Source organism: Notamacropus eugenii, chromosome 1 (genome assembly GCF_028372415.1).
Source record: "Notamacropus eugenii isolate mMacEug1 chromosome 1, mMacEug1.pri_v2, whole genome shotgun sequence".
NCBI lineage: Eukaryota > Metazoa > Chordata > Mammalia > Diprotodontia > Macropodidae > Notamacropus > Notamacropus eugenii.
In genome coordinates this window covers 128,872,981-128,890,850 of record NC_092872.1, presented here as the reverse complement: position 1 = coordinate 128,890,850, position 17,870 = coordinate 128,872,981, and the positions used below count along the sequence as shown (strand labels likewise).

General features: G+C 37.8%; 1 protein-coding gene across 7 annotated transcripts in view; it reads right to left on the bottom strand.

Annotated features, from left to right (window-relative positions):
* DIS3L (DIS3 like exosome 3'-5' exoribonuclease) overlaps positions 1–17,870 on the bottom strand; it is a 42,378-nt gene that overhangs the window by 799 nt on the left and 23,709 nt on the right. For all 7 annotated transcript variants that reach the window (XM_072614532.1, XM_072614570.1, XM_072614523.1 and 4 more), the window contains 7 exons: positions 10,049–10,210; positions 8,791–9,038; positions 8,025–8,117; positions 6,032–6,565; positions 5,028–5,182; positions 4,754–4,932; positions 1,123–1,268 (listed from right to left, as the gene is read on the bottom strand). In XM_072614532.1, coding sequence (XP_072470633.1) covers positions 1,123–1,268; positions 4,754–4,932; positions 5,028–5,182; positions 6,032–6,565; positions 8,025–8,117; positions 8,791–9,038; positions 10,049–10,210 — 1,517 coding nt within the window. The remainder of the gene's footprint in view (positions 1–1,122; positions 1,269–4,753; positions 4,933–5,027; positions 5,183–6,031; positions 6,566–8,024; positions 8,118–8,790; positions 9,039–10,048; positions 10,211–17,870) is intronic.

The window sequence follows — 17,870 nt, the reverse complement described above, 5'->3', positions numbered from 1 at the left end:
GGTTAAGTGACTTGCCCAGGATCAAACAGTTAGTAAGTGTCAAGCGTATGAACTCCGATCTTCTTGACTCCAGGGCTGGGGGTCTATTCACTGTGCCACCTAGCTGCCCCTAGAATTCATTTTAATATTAATATTGAATCTTAACATTTCATTTTAATCTGGTTCAGGCTGTACTTGGGAGCCACATGTGACCCACGAGCCTCACTGGATACTTTTGACCTGAAATTCTTTAAGGAGTACCTTTTGTGACTGTAGCGCCACCATGGAATAATGTAAGGAATTCTGACAAGTTCAGTAAAAATGGGTCTGAATCCTGGTTTTTACACTTTCTGTATGACCTTGGCAGAGGTGTGCAAGTAAATGCTTAACTGACTCTCCAGGAAAAAAGTGTAATACACCACATGTTTAAGTTTCATCTGCATTATTAACATTTCTTCTCTGCACTCCACCCTGCCACCTCCACTTTTGCTTAAGCCTAGACAATTGCAAAATGATCAAGCCCTGATTTGTGGTGTTTGCTGATTTCCAAGGTGTAAATGCTCACGCTGAAGATTTAATAACCAGCTCTGGTGGGAGCTCTAGCACACCCCCAGACTTTAGGGGAATCACAGCCTCAGCAAAGCTATAGTCTCCTTACCTGTAAAATAAGTATAACAACATCTGCACTACAAGCTGGAAGGGGCCATAAAGATTATTTGACTCCAAGTCCACTTTATATAAATGAGGAAACTACATCCCAGGAAAAAAAGTGGCAAGCCAAGATCACACATGGAGCAGCAGTCAGGTAAGCTACAAAATACGTTGTTTTCTCTGCTATTTCACTATATTTCTATTGCAAGGATCAAAAGAGATAAAGTACACATATAGTGTTTGTAAATGCCCAAATGTCATATTGTTCATATATCGTTTATTATAAATATGAACCATAATTTACACATATTTTACCCAGCAGAATAAGATGGGAAACACTGCTCTATCTTCCTCCCCACCAAAAGTACTCTGCTTTGTGAGCAAATCAAACGGAGCCAAAGTCTGAAATGACTTTAGGAGTACTGAATACAGATCTTCTAGACTTTATTTTAAATATAATTCTGTATTAATATTTTGGTGAATATAACTTACCTTGGTATAAATACAAGCACACCATTTGTTCTAATTGAATAAATGACACCATCTGCTATGCAGCGCTCCTCAATTTCGGGATCTTTGTCTTTGAAATACATACACTGGAAAAGTTCGGTAGACTGTTTTTGGGCATGCTGGGCTGCCTGTGAGAACAAGGACAATCCCCAAAGCAAGCTTTTAAAAATGAATGAGAAAGATGTTTCATGAGCTAAAATATTCTTAGCATTAGTACTGGACTCGTAGAAAAAACACTAAATAACAGTAAGCAACGCCTAATCAAACTCATTCAGTCATGATGACGCAAGTTAGTCTAATGGAAAACAATATTTTCTAACGGATCACTTTAACAAGTAGAGTTTACGATGATAATAACTGATAAGTGCATCCTTTATTACAGTTACAAAGTATATGTTCATATGATCCTTACAAAAACTCCATGAGACAGATGATGCCATATGTTGACAATTCACTGAGTTCTACTACAGGCATGCATAGTCATTATAAAAATAGACATAATCAATGCCTTTTTTCAGCAAGTTCCAACCTAAACTTGAGGCTAATATTACCTTTCAACAAATGCCCAGAGGCTGGCCCAGCTCAGCCCTGACACCTCGTCTGAATCTTTATTCTTTACTTGGTTTGTTAAATATCATAGTGAGAAGATAATGTATCTCTTTTTTTTTATATAAACAGCCACAATCACAATAAAACCACATCAAACAAAACTGTTCCATTCGGCTTAGCTCAGCTGCTTCTGAAACATAATTGGAAAAAAAAAAAAGCCCAGAGATTTTAAAACTTTCCATCTATTTCTGTAAGTTGTTTTTCTCCTTTAGATTTCTGAGAATGGGAATTCTCATTCTGAGAATGGGAATTTAGACTTCTGAGGAAGGGAAGTCAGGGGAGTTTGGCACCTCAACAACCAGGTCCCAATTCCCATTCAGGATTTTTTAGCCCCAGCAACAACATTCAAGCTTATCTGAAAGTTGTCATTTCTCAGCAGATTTTAATACTAGAAGTTAGAGGATTTCTGGGGAGTAAAGAATTGACTGTCTTCTCTCTTTTCCAGATTGTTACTGGATTTTACTGACTTCTTTCCTTACCGACCACCACCTTTTCCACTCCTCTGCCTCAAACCTTAGGGATCCCTAGAATGATCTGGTGTGTTAGAGAAGTTAATGTATCTAATTTAGTCACTCAGTCCATCTCTATAAAGATCAATCTTAAACTTTCATAGTCCTCTCTCAGTTAGCCAGGAAAGAGCCCCTCTCTCGGAATCAGAAGCATTTTTCACCCACACCCTGGCCAGTTACTATCCAGGGAATTAAAAGAAGTCTCCAAGTGGGATGGAATATTGTGTTTATACAGTAGTCAAGCTTCTTTAGTTCCAGCCCAAGTGAGGAGGCTGGAGGGGACGATAGGAGTCATCTACCTCCAAATAAAGGAAGTTAAAAAGAAAAGTATGCTTCCATTTGCATTCATGCTTTCTTCCTTTGTTTATCTTGCCGTTTTTGGTCTGTGTTATCTTTTGCAGCATGGCTGATATGGAAAAATGTGTTTAACATGAATGCACATGTATAATTTATATCAAATTGCTTGCCTTCTCAAAGAAGAGAATTTGAAACTCAAAATTTAAAAAAAGGTGTGAGAAATTATTATTACATATAATTGGCAAAAAATATAAAAATTTTCCCTTAAAGAAAAGTCATCTAGTCAAATTCCCTCATTTAAACAGATGAGGAGACTGAGGCCCAGAGTAATTAACTCACTTGACTAAGGTCACAGAGTAATAAGTGTGAGAGTTGGTATTTGAACTCAAGTCCTTTGACGCCAAAGCCAGTGATCTTTCCACCGGACGACACTTCACTTATTTACTGCAATGTGCCCGCTAGAAAGCCAATGCTGTGTCTCAAAAGCCTTAGTGCAATTTTAAGGTCTCAGAAGTGTGAATGCTACAAACTTACAAAAACCATGAATTGAAAGTTGAATAATTCAAATTTCTTGTATTCTTAGTTTTGTAAATTTTGACTAATGAATGTTTCATTTTAATTTTAACAAGCTGCAGCACCCTTTCGCTAAGATGGCATGTTGCGACCATTTCTGGATGACATTTTTTCAGCTGTATGGGTAGAGGAGGTCCTCTTCTTTCCCCACCCCTGGCACCTTATCTAGCTCCATTAGACTTTTTCTTGTCTGGTGTGCATCACAACCCTGTTCCTCTGAATGATCTTAAAGCTAGGACTACAAATACAATCTCCTCAGTTACTGAGCGGCAATGTTCAGAGCGATGCTTAAGTAGGATGGTGGTTATGTTGAATTTTAACAAGAAAACTTTTCAGATGTTGGGTTTTTTGGTAAGTCCATGGCATTTAGATTTTGGCAGTTTTACAGGGAGCATCTCATTTTATCCTCACAACAGCCTTGAGAGGTCACTATTATTATTATTTCCATTTTAAAATTGAGAAAATCAAGGCTAACAAAGGTTAAATGATTTGCTGAGGGTCACAGACCTAGGTCTGAGATTGGATATGAACTCAAGAATTCCTGACTCCAAGCCTAGCAGTCACTCTACTACCTCACCTGGCTGCCTCTAAAAGACTCGTTCAATCCATACTACAACTGACTTACATAGACACATACATGTATATGTAAACAAAGAGTGTCTGAAAAATCTTAGTGTGATTTTACATGCACATACAAATGTATATAAATAGTATAACCACAGTAATATTCAGGAAGAAATAGCACGTGTATGCTTTACCTATCAGTATACGTATTTTTATAAATGTGTACATGGAAAACATTCCCACACATGCACCCAGGTCGTAAATTATACATATGCATGCTTTACATATTCATATACATGCATATAACAAAATATTAATATAATTGCTAGGCTGTATTTCAGAGTAAAAAGCCTTCTGTGGGCAACCAGAGAACTGAACTAGCCATTATTAACACTGTTTCCATGACAAAATATATTCCAAGTTCTGAACTGACTTACAAATAAAATGTGGTATCGTGACCTCTTATAAGCCAGCATAGCCCAAACCAAGAAGGGAGCAGACAGAGGAGAAACACCTTGATCTTATCTCTACTGTAAGCAGTGTCCCAAAGAAAATTTTTCTAAGTTTCCACAGGCTATTGACTACATCTACTAGGGAACATTTGTGTATCTATTAAATTACTTCATAGAACTTTAATATGAATTCATTGTTACGAAAAATTCTAATTTTAAATTGCTGGAATATAATACTGTTAAAAAAAAAGGTCAATTATTTGTTAATCCTATTGTACAGTAAAGCTGAATTGGAAGCATGGGACAGTGAAGGAATCAGGAAGCCCTGGGTTTGAGTCCTACCTCTGACACTTGCTAGTTGTGTGACTACAGGCAAGTCACTAAATTTCTCTGAGCCTTAATTTTCTCATCTGTAAAACCAGGGTCACAACAGCTCCAAGTGTCACAGAGGCGTGGCGATGGTCAGATGAGAGAACAAAGGCCAGCTCTGCAAACTGCAAAGCACTGTGCTGCTTCTGTCATCGTGAATGCAGTTGTGATGAGTAGAACCTGGTCACTGTCATCACTAACGAAAGCAGTGCAGGGAGGACATCCAATACACACTCTTACCCTGTTCCTGTTGTTGATGTGTCGGCATAATTCCTCCAGGTCTTTGCTGCTGAACAAATTTTCCTTAATCTCTGTTTTATTGTCTTTTGAAATTGCTGCCATTAATAATCGGTGCACAACAATATCTGAGTATCTTCTAATTGGAGAAGTGAAGTGGGTATACTTATCTAATGCAAGTCCTTAAGAGAAAAAAGAAGATTTGAATGATGAGAAAAGAACATTAAAATGGATGTTAGAACATATCCTGGAAGCCAGGGAGATGTCCGTATCCTACCATAATGGTGGAACTCATCCTCTGCACAGGAACCAGTGGAGAAGTACAAGGCGTTGGACATGGCCTGGGTAGCCATAGAGCGCAGTATTCTGTTCACCAGGGGATCCCGTGGGTCATTGGCACGATCAAGGGAATCAGCCAGAGTCTTATTAGACCTACCAAGCAAAAAAAGAAAGTGTCTTAGGGCTCAAATGAGTCTGCAAATCAGAGCTTTAAGATGAAAACGACTTGTCTTTCTAATGGCTTTGGTCTGCATAGCTATCATCATTTTTTGACAATGTCCTCATTTTGGGGGGGGCAATGTTTAAAAGAAAGCAGAAAAATCTAATTTTTCTTTATGGTTGAAATAGAGAAATTGGACCAGATTCTAAATAAGCCATCTGGGAAGGAGTAATGTGTTGATATGGTGGTAAAGTTAATACTTAATTTAACAAAGAAGTACATGTATACTTTCTGGAACTAAACTTGTCAAAATGATGGTCCTCAAAGAAAAATCTAAAATTAAATATTTCAATTCTTCTACAGCAAGGTCTCTCTTTCTTGTAACTAACCCAGAACTGTATGCATGAAAAACAGTACAGCATAGCAAACAGTAAGAATACTCAGCTAGAAATCAGGTCACCTGTGTCCTGGATACAGTTCTCTCATGAATTAGGGTGGTACTATGGGTATGTCATTTCAAACATCTGGGTCTCTTTTTTTCTCATCTGTATCATGAGAGGTTGGCCCCATTCAAGCTCTCAATTCTTTGCTAAGTATTCAATAAATACTTGTTGACACGAATATAACATTTCTTAAGATTATTACTCCCTGTGATGAAGCAAGGGACTTTTCTTCCATACAAGGACCTTCACCTTCATGAAAAGGCAGACATGACTGGAATGACTCAACCATAAAGTGAGCCTTCCAGCTTCGCCCAAACCTCTAGGGACGTATTGCAGTCCCATAAACTGAAATGGGTACAAAACTCCTAAGGGCATCCCATCCCCTAAAGAGAGGAATACCGTGTATCCATGGAAAAGCCTTTGGCTTTAGCACATTCCCGGAGCTCAGAAAAAAACTCCTGATGTGGAGGTGGGTGCTGTCGCAACAGTGCCTGATGAGGGAAGTTCTCCCAGATCTTCTTGGCTACCCAGTGATTGGCCAGGATCATACATTCAGCAACAGTCTCATGAACTTCCAGGGGCTGCTTGGGAATGAGATCGTGAATGTTCTTCTTATCATCCAGCTGTACATGGACTTCCACACCTTCCAGTTCTAGGGCACCACAACTGTCTCGTTTCGCCCGCACATGACGGGCTATATCAGTCAGCTTTCCAATTGCCTGCACCAGTTCATCCTGTTTGGCTTGTCTGCTTTTCTCATCCATTTCTTTGAATTCTGGAATATCATTGATAACACTAAAGTTTCCATCTAATAAGTCTTGTGCAGCCTCATAATACAGCTTATATGCTGACTGAATAATGGTTCTGCCATACCATACTTTTTTTATTTCGAAGGAAATTTTGTCCAGTTCCCACAAGACACTCACAGCATATCTGAAAAAAAAAATTACCGTTTTTTTAGAGTATCAGCTTATGTTGAATTACAAATTCTGCTATTCAAAATTTAGGATAGATGTCATTTCTATAGATTCTGGTCTAGTTTCTCACCCCATCGGCTCTATACTTTAATAGCACATAGTCCATCACTGCTGGGTTTATATTCCAACTTGATACTTTCAACACATAAGGTAGAATGTGAATGTTTGGATGATTAATGAGTATTCTCCTTCCCCTAAAGACTGCTCTATTTTCTTCAAATTTTGTACAATATTAAATCAAAGTCCAAGTAGGGAAAAAAAAATCAACATGCCTTCATCATAATAGGATAATTCTTTCTTTTTTAAATAGTATTTTACCTTTTTCCAATTACATGTAAATTCAATCTTTAAAAATAATTTTTTAAAAGTCCCCAATTTTCTCCTTCCTTCCCTTATCTCCTCCCTCCCTAAGACAGTAAGCAATGATATAGGCTATATATGTACAATCATGTAAAATATGTTTTTAGTCATGTTGTGAAAGAAGAAATAGACCAAATTAAAACAACACAAAAAAATAAAGAAATTGAAAAATAGCATGCTTTGATCTGCATTCAGACTCCATCAGTACTTTGGATATGAACAGCACTTTTCATCTGGAGTCCTTTGGGACTGTCCTGGATTGTTGCATTTGGGCTAATTCTTTAAAAACAACTTAAACAATGTCCTCTAGATCAAGGCTTGTACACTCTGTTCTCTGCTATCACCTAACCTCTTCTCTGTTCTAACTGGGCAGGACCTGCTAGGGCTTGTGATCTATGGGCAGAGCCTTCCAGAATGCAGGGTTCCATTTGTGCCACAATGAGACGCTGAGTGCACTACTGAAAACAGCCATTTTTAAATGAAGAAAACAAAGTCAAACTTGGTTTCAATGAGGCCCTAATGTAACTGAAATGAGTGGTAACCCTTGGTTATCTCATATTTAACCTGCAGGCGGAGTACAAATTCTAGCTTACAGTTTTTCATCTTGATTAGAACAGCTTCCAACTGAGATCAATCTGTTAATGTTGACTCCACAGTAAAGGAAAGCAAAACTAAGTATGCAAAATCATACTGATCCACAGTGTTTGTGACAGCCCACTAGTTTTGAGGGAATGATAACCAGAAACATACAGTAAGCAAAAAGCAATCCTGGTAGTGCATTTTTAAAAGATACATGGCTGTTGTAAAAAAAAAATGTTTTCACTGAGTCCTCCAAAGAAATGTATACATGCACAGAAACCCATATATATTACCTATATATATATATATATATATATATATATATATATATATATATATATATATATATATATATATATATATATATATAAAAAACAAGTAGGAGTTAAAAGCACAGACTGGTGCACAAGTGAAAAGAGAGCAGTGCAGAGATGAGCAGAAGACAGAGGAGTCTTAGTAGTTTGAGTAAATCTCACCGATCAACTCCTCCAAGCAGGGAACACAAATCAGCACTCAGGATGGAGGGTAGCATGTCATAACGACGATCTGCTAAATAGTATGTGGTTGCCCTGTAAATAACATACACATACATACATAACACAGTAAGTACAGGAATACCAAGGAATTTATTGCTTTAGGAAACAGTCTAGTCTATGGTTAGTCAAAGGACCAAAGGACCAGTGCAACCCACCACAGCCTGGCAGCTTTTCATACAAGGTGGCATGCCCCGTAACAAAGCTTGTCTGTTATACCAGAGCATACCACCTTGTGGGTGAGTACTTTTGGTATCCATATTTTTCACTTTGCATAAAGAAATCAGAAAATTGCTTTCTTTGCTGATGTGAATCTTACTAAAATTCTGAATATCAGGAAAAGTTAGAATGTAATAATCCGATATTTATGTAAAATAATTCCATATTAATTTGTGGAATATTAAACTAATTTTAATTTACTATAAAAAAGTATGAAGAGGTTAGCCATGTATAATAAAAGGTAGGATTATCAAGGATCCTATTTTCCTAAGGGAAAAGGGGGAAGTAGACTTCCAACTCCTTCTCCAAGGATTTTCAGAACTGGGGAACCTAATGCTCTTTCCCTCATGCATATTCTTTTTTTGTAAAGATCCAACTTTCACAGTTACCAGATCCGAAAGATTAAAGTGCAGCCTCACCTACATTCAATAATAATGCTTACTTAAAATGTTATTTAATTTCCTGATCCACACCTAACTAAGAGTATTACCTGGTTCTAGCTTCAATATCAGTATAAGAATTTGCTGTCACAAAATAAGTTACATCTGCAATATGAACCCCAAGTTCCAAGTTGCCATTAATTAAGGTTCTGACTGATAGAGCATCATCCACATCTTCACAGCCTTTAGGGTCAATGCTGAACACAAGATGCGTTTTCCTCAAATCAACGCGCTCTCGTTCCTCCTCAGGATTCACTTTCCAGGGATTCTCTGGGTTGTTGACTGGCATTTCACACATCTGTATGAGGAGACCTGAGTCAGCAATTGGGGGCTTCAGGCTTTAAGAATCATCCACCTGCTCTTTCTCATATTAAATATCACTCCAACTATCCTTTCACACGTTACTCCAATTCTGTATCTCCCCGATTACCTCCCATAGTCATTTTTACTCCCTTCCAATTGCTCCTTTTAACAGATGGTTAATGTGTGTTCTCCTCCCCTACCTACTGTTCCCAAAAGCAGCTATATTTTTTTTCAGATTTTGTAGAATTTTAGATCAAAGTTCAAGTAGTGAAAAATCAACGTCACTCACCATTGTGATAGGCTAATATTCTTTAAAAGTCCCTTAAAACACTGTCATTTAGACCAAGACCTGTACATTATTTTCTCTCTGCTATCATCTGTTTAGACCTGTCAAATCTCAGCTAATTTTGTTAAGAGATGAAAAACATTCTAGTCTTGTCAAGCCTGGCTCACTGCATTCAAGTTAAGATCTATATTTATATCAACACACTGATTTTATAATGTAAAGTATTCTGAAATACCATAATATTACAGAAACCATTTTGTCTCTTTAAGTCAGATTGTGTTATGTTCCTTTGTCTGGCGAGGAGACAAGACACTTGTGAAAATTAGCAGAAGAATCTTCTCATATTTTTGGGTTTTGGAAGAGCTTGATTCACATACTTCTAAGTTGGTGTAGAAGGTGTGGTTTGGTCAGAAATGCAACCAGAAAATACAAGGGGAAGGTTACATTCTCACTACATGCCCTTTAAGGAAGCTACTTTTTAGCTACATGGAAAAATTTCAAAACTGATCACTGTCAGGAACACAGATCATAAAATAATGACTCCATAACAGAAGTAGGATGAGCTGTCTCAAATACCAAACAAAGGGAAATGTGAGTTTTCTCCTTTTATGGGTTCAAGAAGTTTTGTTTCCAGAGTTTTATTTTCACAGCAAAATAAAAGAAAAAGTAAAAAGAAACACTAGAAGCTATTAGAACATAGAATTACAAGATAAACTAACCTGGGCTTCTGAGAAAGGGGCAACAGAAATACTGTTCTCTACCAGGATTGTTGCAATTTCCCCTTCAAGATCTCGTATTCTTCCTAAAACTCGTACAAAATGTCCATTTGGATAGACGGATGTTGACTCCCAAGAATCAATACGTACAACCACCCTGAAGTCCTGAAGTTAGAAGAAAAAGTACAGACATTCCAGGATTAGATGTTAAATTGTTCAATAAGAAGCACTTTAAATAAACACAAAAAGTAATCATAGCTGACCTTTATATAGCACTTGGAGGTCTGCAAATTGCTTCACATATATTACATCATCATATGATTCTCACAAGAACCCAACAAAGTATATACTGGAGGTATTAGTATCCTCAATTTACAGATGATGAAACTGAAGGTTAAGTGACTGGCCTATATATCACACAGGTAGTGTCAGAAGCAGGATTCAAACCCAAATCTTTCTTGATTCCAAGTCCAGTGCTCTTCCCACCACAGGGCATCCCAGCACTTGAAGGACCAGGTGTGTCAACTGATACAAAAATTTTACTTTGACATAAATAAAAAAAATTCATCCAATCTGCTTTCTATGCCTTAATTATTAAAAAACAAAATGGCACTGCATCAATTGACACTACTTGTTCCTTCAAGGTATTCTGAAATTTCAGAGCTGATGGAATTGGCATAAACACCATGTCATACCACAGATAGGGAGCAGGATGAAGCAGTACCACAATCCAAAGAAAATGGCATTTTTACCAACACTATTTCTTTTATTAATCAATTTTTAGTTTTCAACATTCACTTCCACAAGATTGAGTTCCAAAGTTTCTCCCCATATCTCCCCTCCTTCCACCCCAAGAGAGCATGCATTCTGATTAGCCCTTCTCCTAATCTGCCCTCCCTTCTATCACATCCCTGCCTTTTCTTATCCCCTTCCCTTCTATTTTCTTATAGGGCAAGATAGATTTCTATACCCCATTGTCCCTATGTCTTATTTCCCAATTGCATGTAAAAACAATTTTTAACATTCGTTTTTAAACCTTTGTGTTTCAACTTCTCTCTCTTCCTCCATCCCCACCCACCACCATTGAGAAGGCAAGCAATTCGATATAGGCTATACATGTGTAGTCATGCAAAACACTTCCAAAACAGTCATGTTGTGAAAGACTAACTATATATCCCTCCCCACCCTGTCCTGCCCCCCATTTATTCCATTCTCTCTTTTGACCCTGTCCCTCCTCAAAAGTGCTTACTTCTAATTGCCCCCTCCTCCCATTTGCCCTCCCTTCTACCATACCCCCTACACACACCCTGCTCATCCCCTTCCCCCCAACTTTCCTGTAGTGTAAGACAGATTTTCATACCAAATTGAGCATGTGTATTATTCTCTTCTTAAGCCAAATCCAATGAGAATAAGGTTCACTCTTTTCCTCTCACCTCCCCCCCTTCCCCTCCATTGAAAAAGCTTTTTCTTGCCTCTTTTATGTGAGAGATAATTTACCTCATTCTATTTCTCCTTTTTTCCTTCTCCCAATATATTCCTTTCTCACCTTTTAATTTTATTTTTTTAGATATCATCCCTTCATATTCAACTCACTCATTAGCTTCCATTTGCTCCATTCTAATCTTTAAGGAATTATTTTCCTCTGAGCTTTTGGACCTCCTTTTCCATCTGGCCAACTCTGCTTTTTAAGGTATTCTTTTCCTCGTTGACTTTTTGACTCTCTTTTGCCATTTGGGTTAGTCTATTTTTTAAGGTGTTATTTTTGTCAGCATTTTTTTGGTGTCTCCTTTAGCAAGCAGTTGACTTGTTTTTTATGATTTTCTTGCATCACTCTCATTTCTCTTCCCAATTTTTGCTCTACTTCTCTTACTTGATTTTCAAAATCCTTTCTGAGCTTTTCCACAGCCTGAGACCAATTCCTATTTTTCTTGGAGGCTTTAGATGTAGGAGTTTCGACTTCATTGTCTCCTTCTAATTGTATGTTTTGATCTTCCTTGTCACCAAAGTAAGATTCTATAGTCTGATTTTTCCCCCTGTTTTTGCTCATTTTCCCAGCCAATTACTTGACTTATGAGCTCTTTGTCAAGGCAGTTCTCTGCTTCCAGTGGAGTTGGGAGGGAGGGGTGTACTGTCAACCATTCAATCCCCTCACAATCTGTGGGCCTAGAGCACCAGAGCTGCTGCTGTGGCTGCTATAGGCTCCCCCATTCCCTCCGCCATCCTAGGGCTGGGGTCGGACCACTCTACTCTCTCACATAGATCAGACAGGTTTTTTCCCCTGACCTTCCAATTTTCTCTCAGCATTTTGGGGTCGAGAAGTCTGAAAACCACCATAGGTGACAGTGATTCAGTACTCCCTCCCCTCCGAGGTCTGCTCAAATCTGGTCTGTGCTGGTGTGGCCCATGCTGGATTGCGCTCTGCTCCTAGCCTGGCTTGACAGATGCTTCCTGTCAATCTTCTAGGCTGTCTTGGGCTGAAGATTTGCTTCACTCCATCATTCTGTGGATTCTGCAGTTCCAGAATTTGTTTAAAGTAATTTTTTTACAGGTATTTGGCTGAATTTGTTTAAAGTAATTTTTTTACAGGTATCTGGCTGGGTTTGGGGGGAGAGCTCTAGCAAATCCCTGCTTTTACTCTGCCCTCTTGGCTCTGTCCCCTACCAACACTGTTTCTTGATAGGCTCCTGAAACACCAGGTGGGTATGAGACCATTATTCCAATTCTAGAGGTGAGGCATAACAACCTGCTGTAAACAGGCAATTAGAAATCATCTTGATTATGATATACCATAGTAAATACTCTTCTAGATGTATGAAGAAAAACATATTTTTCAGTAGTTCAGTAAAATTATAGGACAGAGGTTCCAAACTTTGTGAGGATAAGCTACTTTTTATTTCTTTCAAGATTTGGGGATGCTATTACAGTGGAGTCACTGAATTGGAAGAGGCTGCCATTGCTAACCACATATTCCCTTCTTTACCAAGAAAGTGCTACAACCTAGAGCAGGGGAGGAGTGTGGTAGTAGCAAGAGAACTTAACAGATGCAGCAATTGAGGACACAGGTAGATGATGACCTATTGACTAGAGAAATTCTTTATGAGTTACAAGTATCATCTTCCCATGTAGGAATGTAAAACAGTTTAACCTTATTAAAGTCCCTTATGACTTCTCTTTTAGGTTTACCTTTTTCTGCTTCTCTTGAGTCTTGTATTTGAAAATCAAATTTTCTATTCAGATCTGGTCTTTCCATCAAGAATGCTTGAAAGTCCTCTATTTCACTGAATGTCCATTTTTCCCCCTAAAGGATTATACTCAATAATCCTAACTCCCGTGCCCTTAAGAATATAATTCTAAGCCCTCTGATCTTTTAATGTAGTGACCACTAAATCTTGTGTTATCCTGACAGTGATTCCAAATACTTGAATTGTTTTCTTTCTGGCTGCTTACAATATTTTCTCCTTCACCTGGGAGCTCTGGAATTTGTCTACAAGATTTCATGTGGGAACCTCTTTCAGGAGAGGATCCGTGGATTCTTTCAATTTCTATTTTATCCCCTGACACAAGAATATCACAGGGCAGTTTTCCTTGATAATTCCTTGAAAGGTGATGTCTAGGCTCTTTTTTTAATCATGGCTTTAAGGAAGTCCAATAATTTTAAAATTATCTCTCCTGGATGTATTTTCAGTTATATTTCAGTTGTTTTTCCAATGAGATTATTTCACACTGTCTCTATTTTTTCATTCTTTTTGTTTTTTTAAATTTTTCTTGATGTCTCATGGAGTCATTAGCTTCCACTTGCCCAATCCTAATTTTTAGGATATTATTTTCTTCAGTGAGGTTTTGTACCTCCTTTTTCATTTGGCCAATTCTATTTTTTAATGAATTCTTTTCTTCAGTGAATTTTTGTGCCTTTTCCTATTTGGCTAATTCTGCTTTTTAAGGAGTTCTCTTCAGTGAATTTTTATTTTTTTTCCTATTGGCTAATGCTGCTTTTCAAGGCATTCTTCTCCTCATTGGATTTTTGTAATCTCTTTTACCATTTGGCCTATTCTGTTTTTTAAGGTGTTATTTTCTTCAGTATTTTTTGTCTCCTTTACCAAGCTGTTGACTCTTTCTTCAGTATTTTCTTGAATCACTCACATCTCTTCCCAATTTTTCTTCTACCTTGCTTACTTGATTTTTAAAATACTTTTTGAGCTCTTCATGGCCTGAATCCAAATCATATTTTTCTTTGAGGCTTTTGATGTAGGAGTTTTCACTTTGTTTTCTTCTGAATATGTGTTTTGATCTTCCTTGTCACCACAGTAACTTTTTATGGTCAGAATTTTTTTCTGTTGTTTACTCATTTTCCCGACCTATTTCTTAATTTTAGCACTTCGCTAAAGTGGGTCTCTGCTTTCAGTGTGGAGGACACACTGTCCTAAGCTTCAGGGGTTTTGTGCAACTGTTTTTAGAGATACTTCTAGGGACCTTTAAGTTCTCAGTTGTTCCAAAGTGGTATGATTTGAGGGGAGGTATGTTTACTGTTGTCCTGGCAAATGCTCTGGTCTGTGAACTATCACAAGTACTCTTTTATGCCCTGGAACTTTGATGAGGGTCCCACTGTTCTCCTGTAGCTGAAAGCTCTGGTGTGCTACTGTTCCTTCCTGCCCTGAGACTGCTACCCAGGACGGTGACCCTGATCCAAGCATGAGCAAAGCAACACAGTCCTGCCCCCAACGCCAGGAAAGAGAGCCCTGCAATCTCCTTCTGAACAGTTGTTTGATCCCCTTACAGTCAGTGGACCAAAAGCTCCAGAAGCAGCCCCTGTTGCTGATTCATTCACTCCTAAGGACTGCACCTAGTTTTCTGGGGCCCAGTCTGCACTGGGAACAGCCTTGCTCTAGACTGTACTCCACTCTCACCATGGTGCAGCAGACCTTTCTTGCCAAACTTCCAAGTTCTCTTGGGCCAGAAAATTGTTTTATCTTGTCCTTTCATGAGTTTTGCCACTCCAGAATTTGCTTTGTGGCAAATTTAATTTAAATTTATTTAAATGTCTATGGGAGGGGTTTGAGGTAAAGTTCAGGTGAGTCTTTGCCTTCTGTCTGCCAATTTGGCTCCAACCCTTTAGATGGTCTTTAAAGTCCCTTGCAGATCTAAATGCTATGATCCTATGTCATAATCAGGGCAACAGGCATTTTTCATTCCTTTGGTTTTTCTGATTTCTTTTGAAAGGTCATGGATTGTATCAAGGAGGTCCTGCATATTCTGGGACTCAAATGAGACTGGTATATGTCATCTGCACATAGAAAATTTCGAGAAACTTACTTTCCATAGGGATTCACTCTCCATTTTACTCTAAAGGGTAAAGGACACTCATGCCAGTGGCACACTGGCTTTGTAAGAATACATCTCCCCGTTTTATGCCTTGCTTGGCACAGGATCACTGAACTGGGTTATCTTTTACCAAAGAAGCTCACATTTGAATAAATCTGTTAGACATCATCACCATCATCACTAACAGTTTTATGGTGTTTACTACGTGCAAGACAACGTGCACTTTACAATTGTTACCTCGTTTGATCTTGCTGGAGGAGGACCTTTAATGTTACGTTCACCTTTACTGAGTAAAACGCCTTTTTAAAAATATTTTCTTACATCAACAATCAAAACCCACAGAAGGATCTTGCGATGAACTTCCAATCAATTGTATGACTACAACATCCTCAAAACTGTTGGCTTCTCATGCATTCCTTAAGAGGAATTGCAATAGATATATTTATCACTCTCAAAGATTCTTTCAGTTCAGTTCAGCTCAGTCATGGCTGACTCTTCATGACCCCATTTGGAGTTTTCTTGACAAAGATAGTGGAGTGGTTTACCATTTCCTTCTCCAGGTCATTTTTACAGATGAGGAAACTGAGGCAAACAGGATTAAGTGGTTTTTCCAGGGTCACATAGCTGGTACATGTTTCAGGCCAGATTTGAACTTGGGAAGATGAGTTTTCCTAACTTCAGGCTTGACGCTCTACCCACTCTGCCACCTACTTGCCCACTGGCAATGATGGCATCCCTTATTTTTTGAAATCATTTCCTATCTTCACTTTCAGAAGATCTTGAAAATCAATCCCTTAATGCTTTCAAAACTGCATTCCTTCCAGCACAGATTTACTTCGTGTGTATTTGGTCTAATGTACCAATTCCATTTCCTCACATAATACACAAGAGAATGAGTTATTTAAGAGTCCAGATATGATGATTCCATCATCAATGATGAAAATATTGCTAAAGGAAACACTGGCACATCTGTTCTAATTTTCTTTCTTCTCTTTGTTGTTTGATTAGTGTTTTCAGGAAGATAAGGCTTACTTAGGTCTCCTGCCAAGCTTGTTACAAAATCATTTTCTCTTTCACCATTCTTACCTGTTTTTTGAAGTGATATTGCTCATAACCTCCAGTATCCTCCCACTACAATAGTTTTCAAATGTGTTTATATTCTAAATTATGCTTGTTATGTCTTTCTTGGCAAAATCAAATTTTGCTGGCTGCTGTTCCTAAAAAGCAGAATTTTTTTTTTCTGGTTTTGCATTTGTGTCCCCAGAACTCAGCACAGTATCTTACATGTAACAGGTGCTTACTGAATACTGAAATCTCTTTTGGCCTTATAATTATGAAGACTGTTTTGTACTAGTTGAATTTCTTAAAAACAAGAAACCCAGTAAGTTGATAACTGGGGCTTATGTCTTTTCTTTTATCCATTTCCCATTTTTTTAGCTTGTATGGAAGTGTCAGATTGGAACTACTGTAGTTATTTACAGTGTCATTTTCTAATTTTTATATTTTCTTCTAGTTTGGCATTGGTTTTGCTCTAATTAACTCATCACCTGCAGGAAACACAGCTGATCTGGAACTGACTCCCAAATCAATAACCAGTTATGTTCTGTTTATTAATAATATAATCAGCTTCATTTTTTGTGTAGTTTCTTGAAGAAATGACTTATGATATACAGGTAGGAGGCTCTAAGTAGTGGACAAATCTTTGGTCTCTTTCATTTCTTCATCCTGAACCACACTTTCTAAAACCAACCTTCCCTTTGAAATGAAATCACTGGGCATTACTATATAATGCTGATTTAGATTAGAGGACTTTATTAAGGTCTCCATTAAATTTCTCTGCAACAGATTTTGGTGTATAAGATTTTGTTTTCTGCAACAGATTATTTTTTTATTCTTATTTATTTTATAGGTTTTTTTTTAAGGCAATTGGGGTTAAGTGACTTGTCCAGAGTCATACAGCTAGTGTCAAATGTCTAAGCCTGGATTTGAATTCAGGTCCTCTTGACTCCAAGGCCAGTGCTCTATCGACTGAGTCCCCTAGTTGCCTTTCTGCAACAGATTTTAGGTGTAACGATCTTCAGGGTTTTGTTTTGGTTTTTTTTGGTGGTCATGACTATAATTGTTGATCACGAGTACAGTCGTTCTACAAAATGATGATTCTTCTTGCCTGTGTGAACAATAAAACCCTTTCTGCCAAATCTATCACCTGTTTCTCCAAGGACACACTGTAAGTCTACCACTTAGCTTCAATTTCCTTGTTTTTCAGTTTCATTTTTATCAAGAATGTCAATTTTGATATGATTCTGTTTCTCTTTAATAGAATGTCAGGCCATTAATCAATAGACAGAGGCTTCACATTTAGAATGTCAATTATGATACGGCTTTATTTCTCTTTAATAAAATGTCAACTTGTTCATCATTAGACAAGGATTTTATATTTAGAATACCAATAAATAAATTTTTTAATTAATTTTCAGAAAGATGAATTAATTTTTATCAAGGGCCT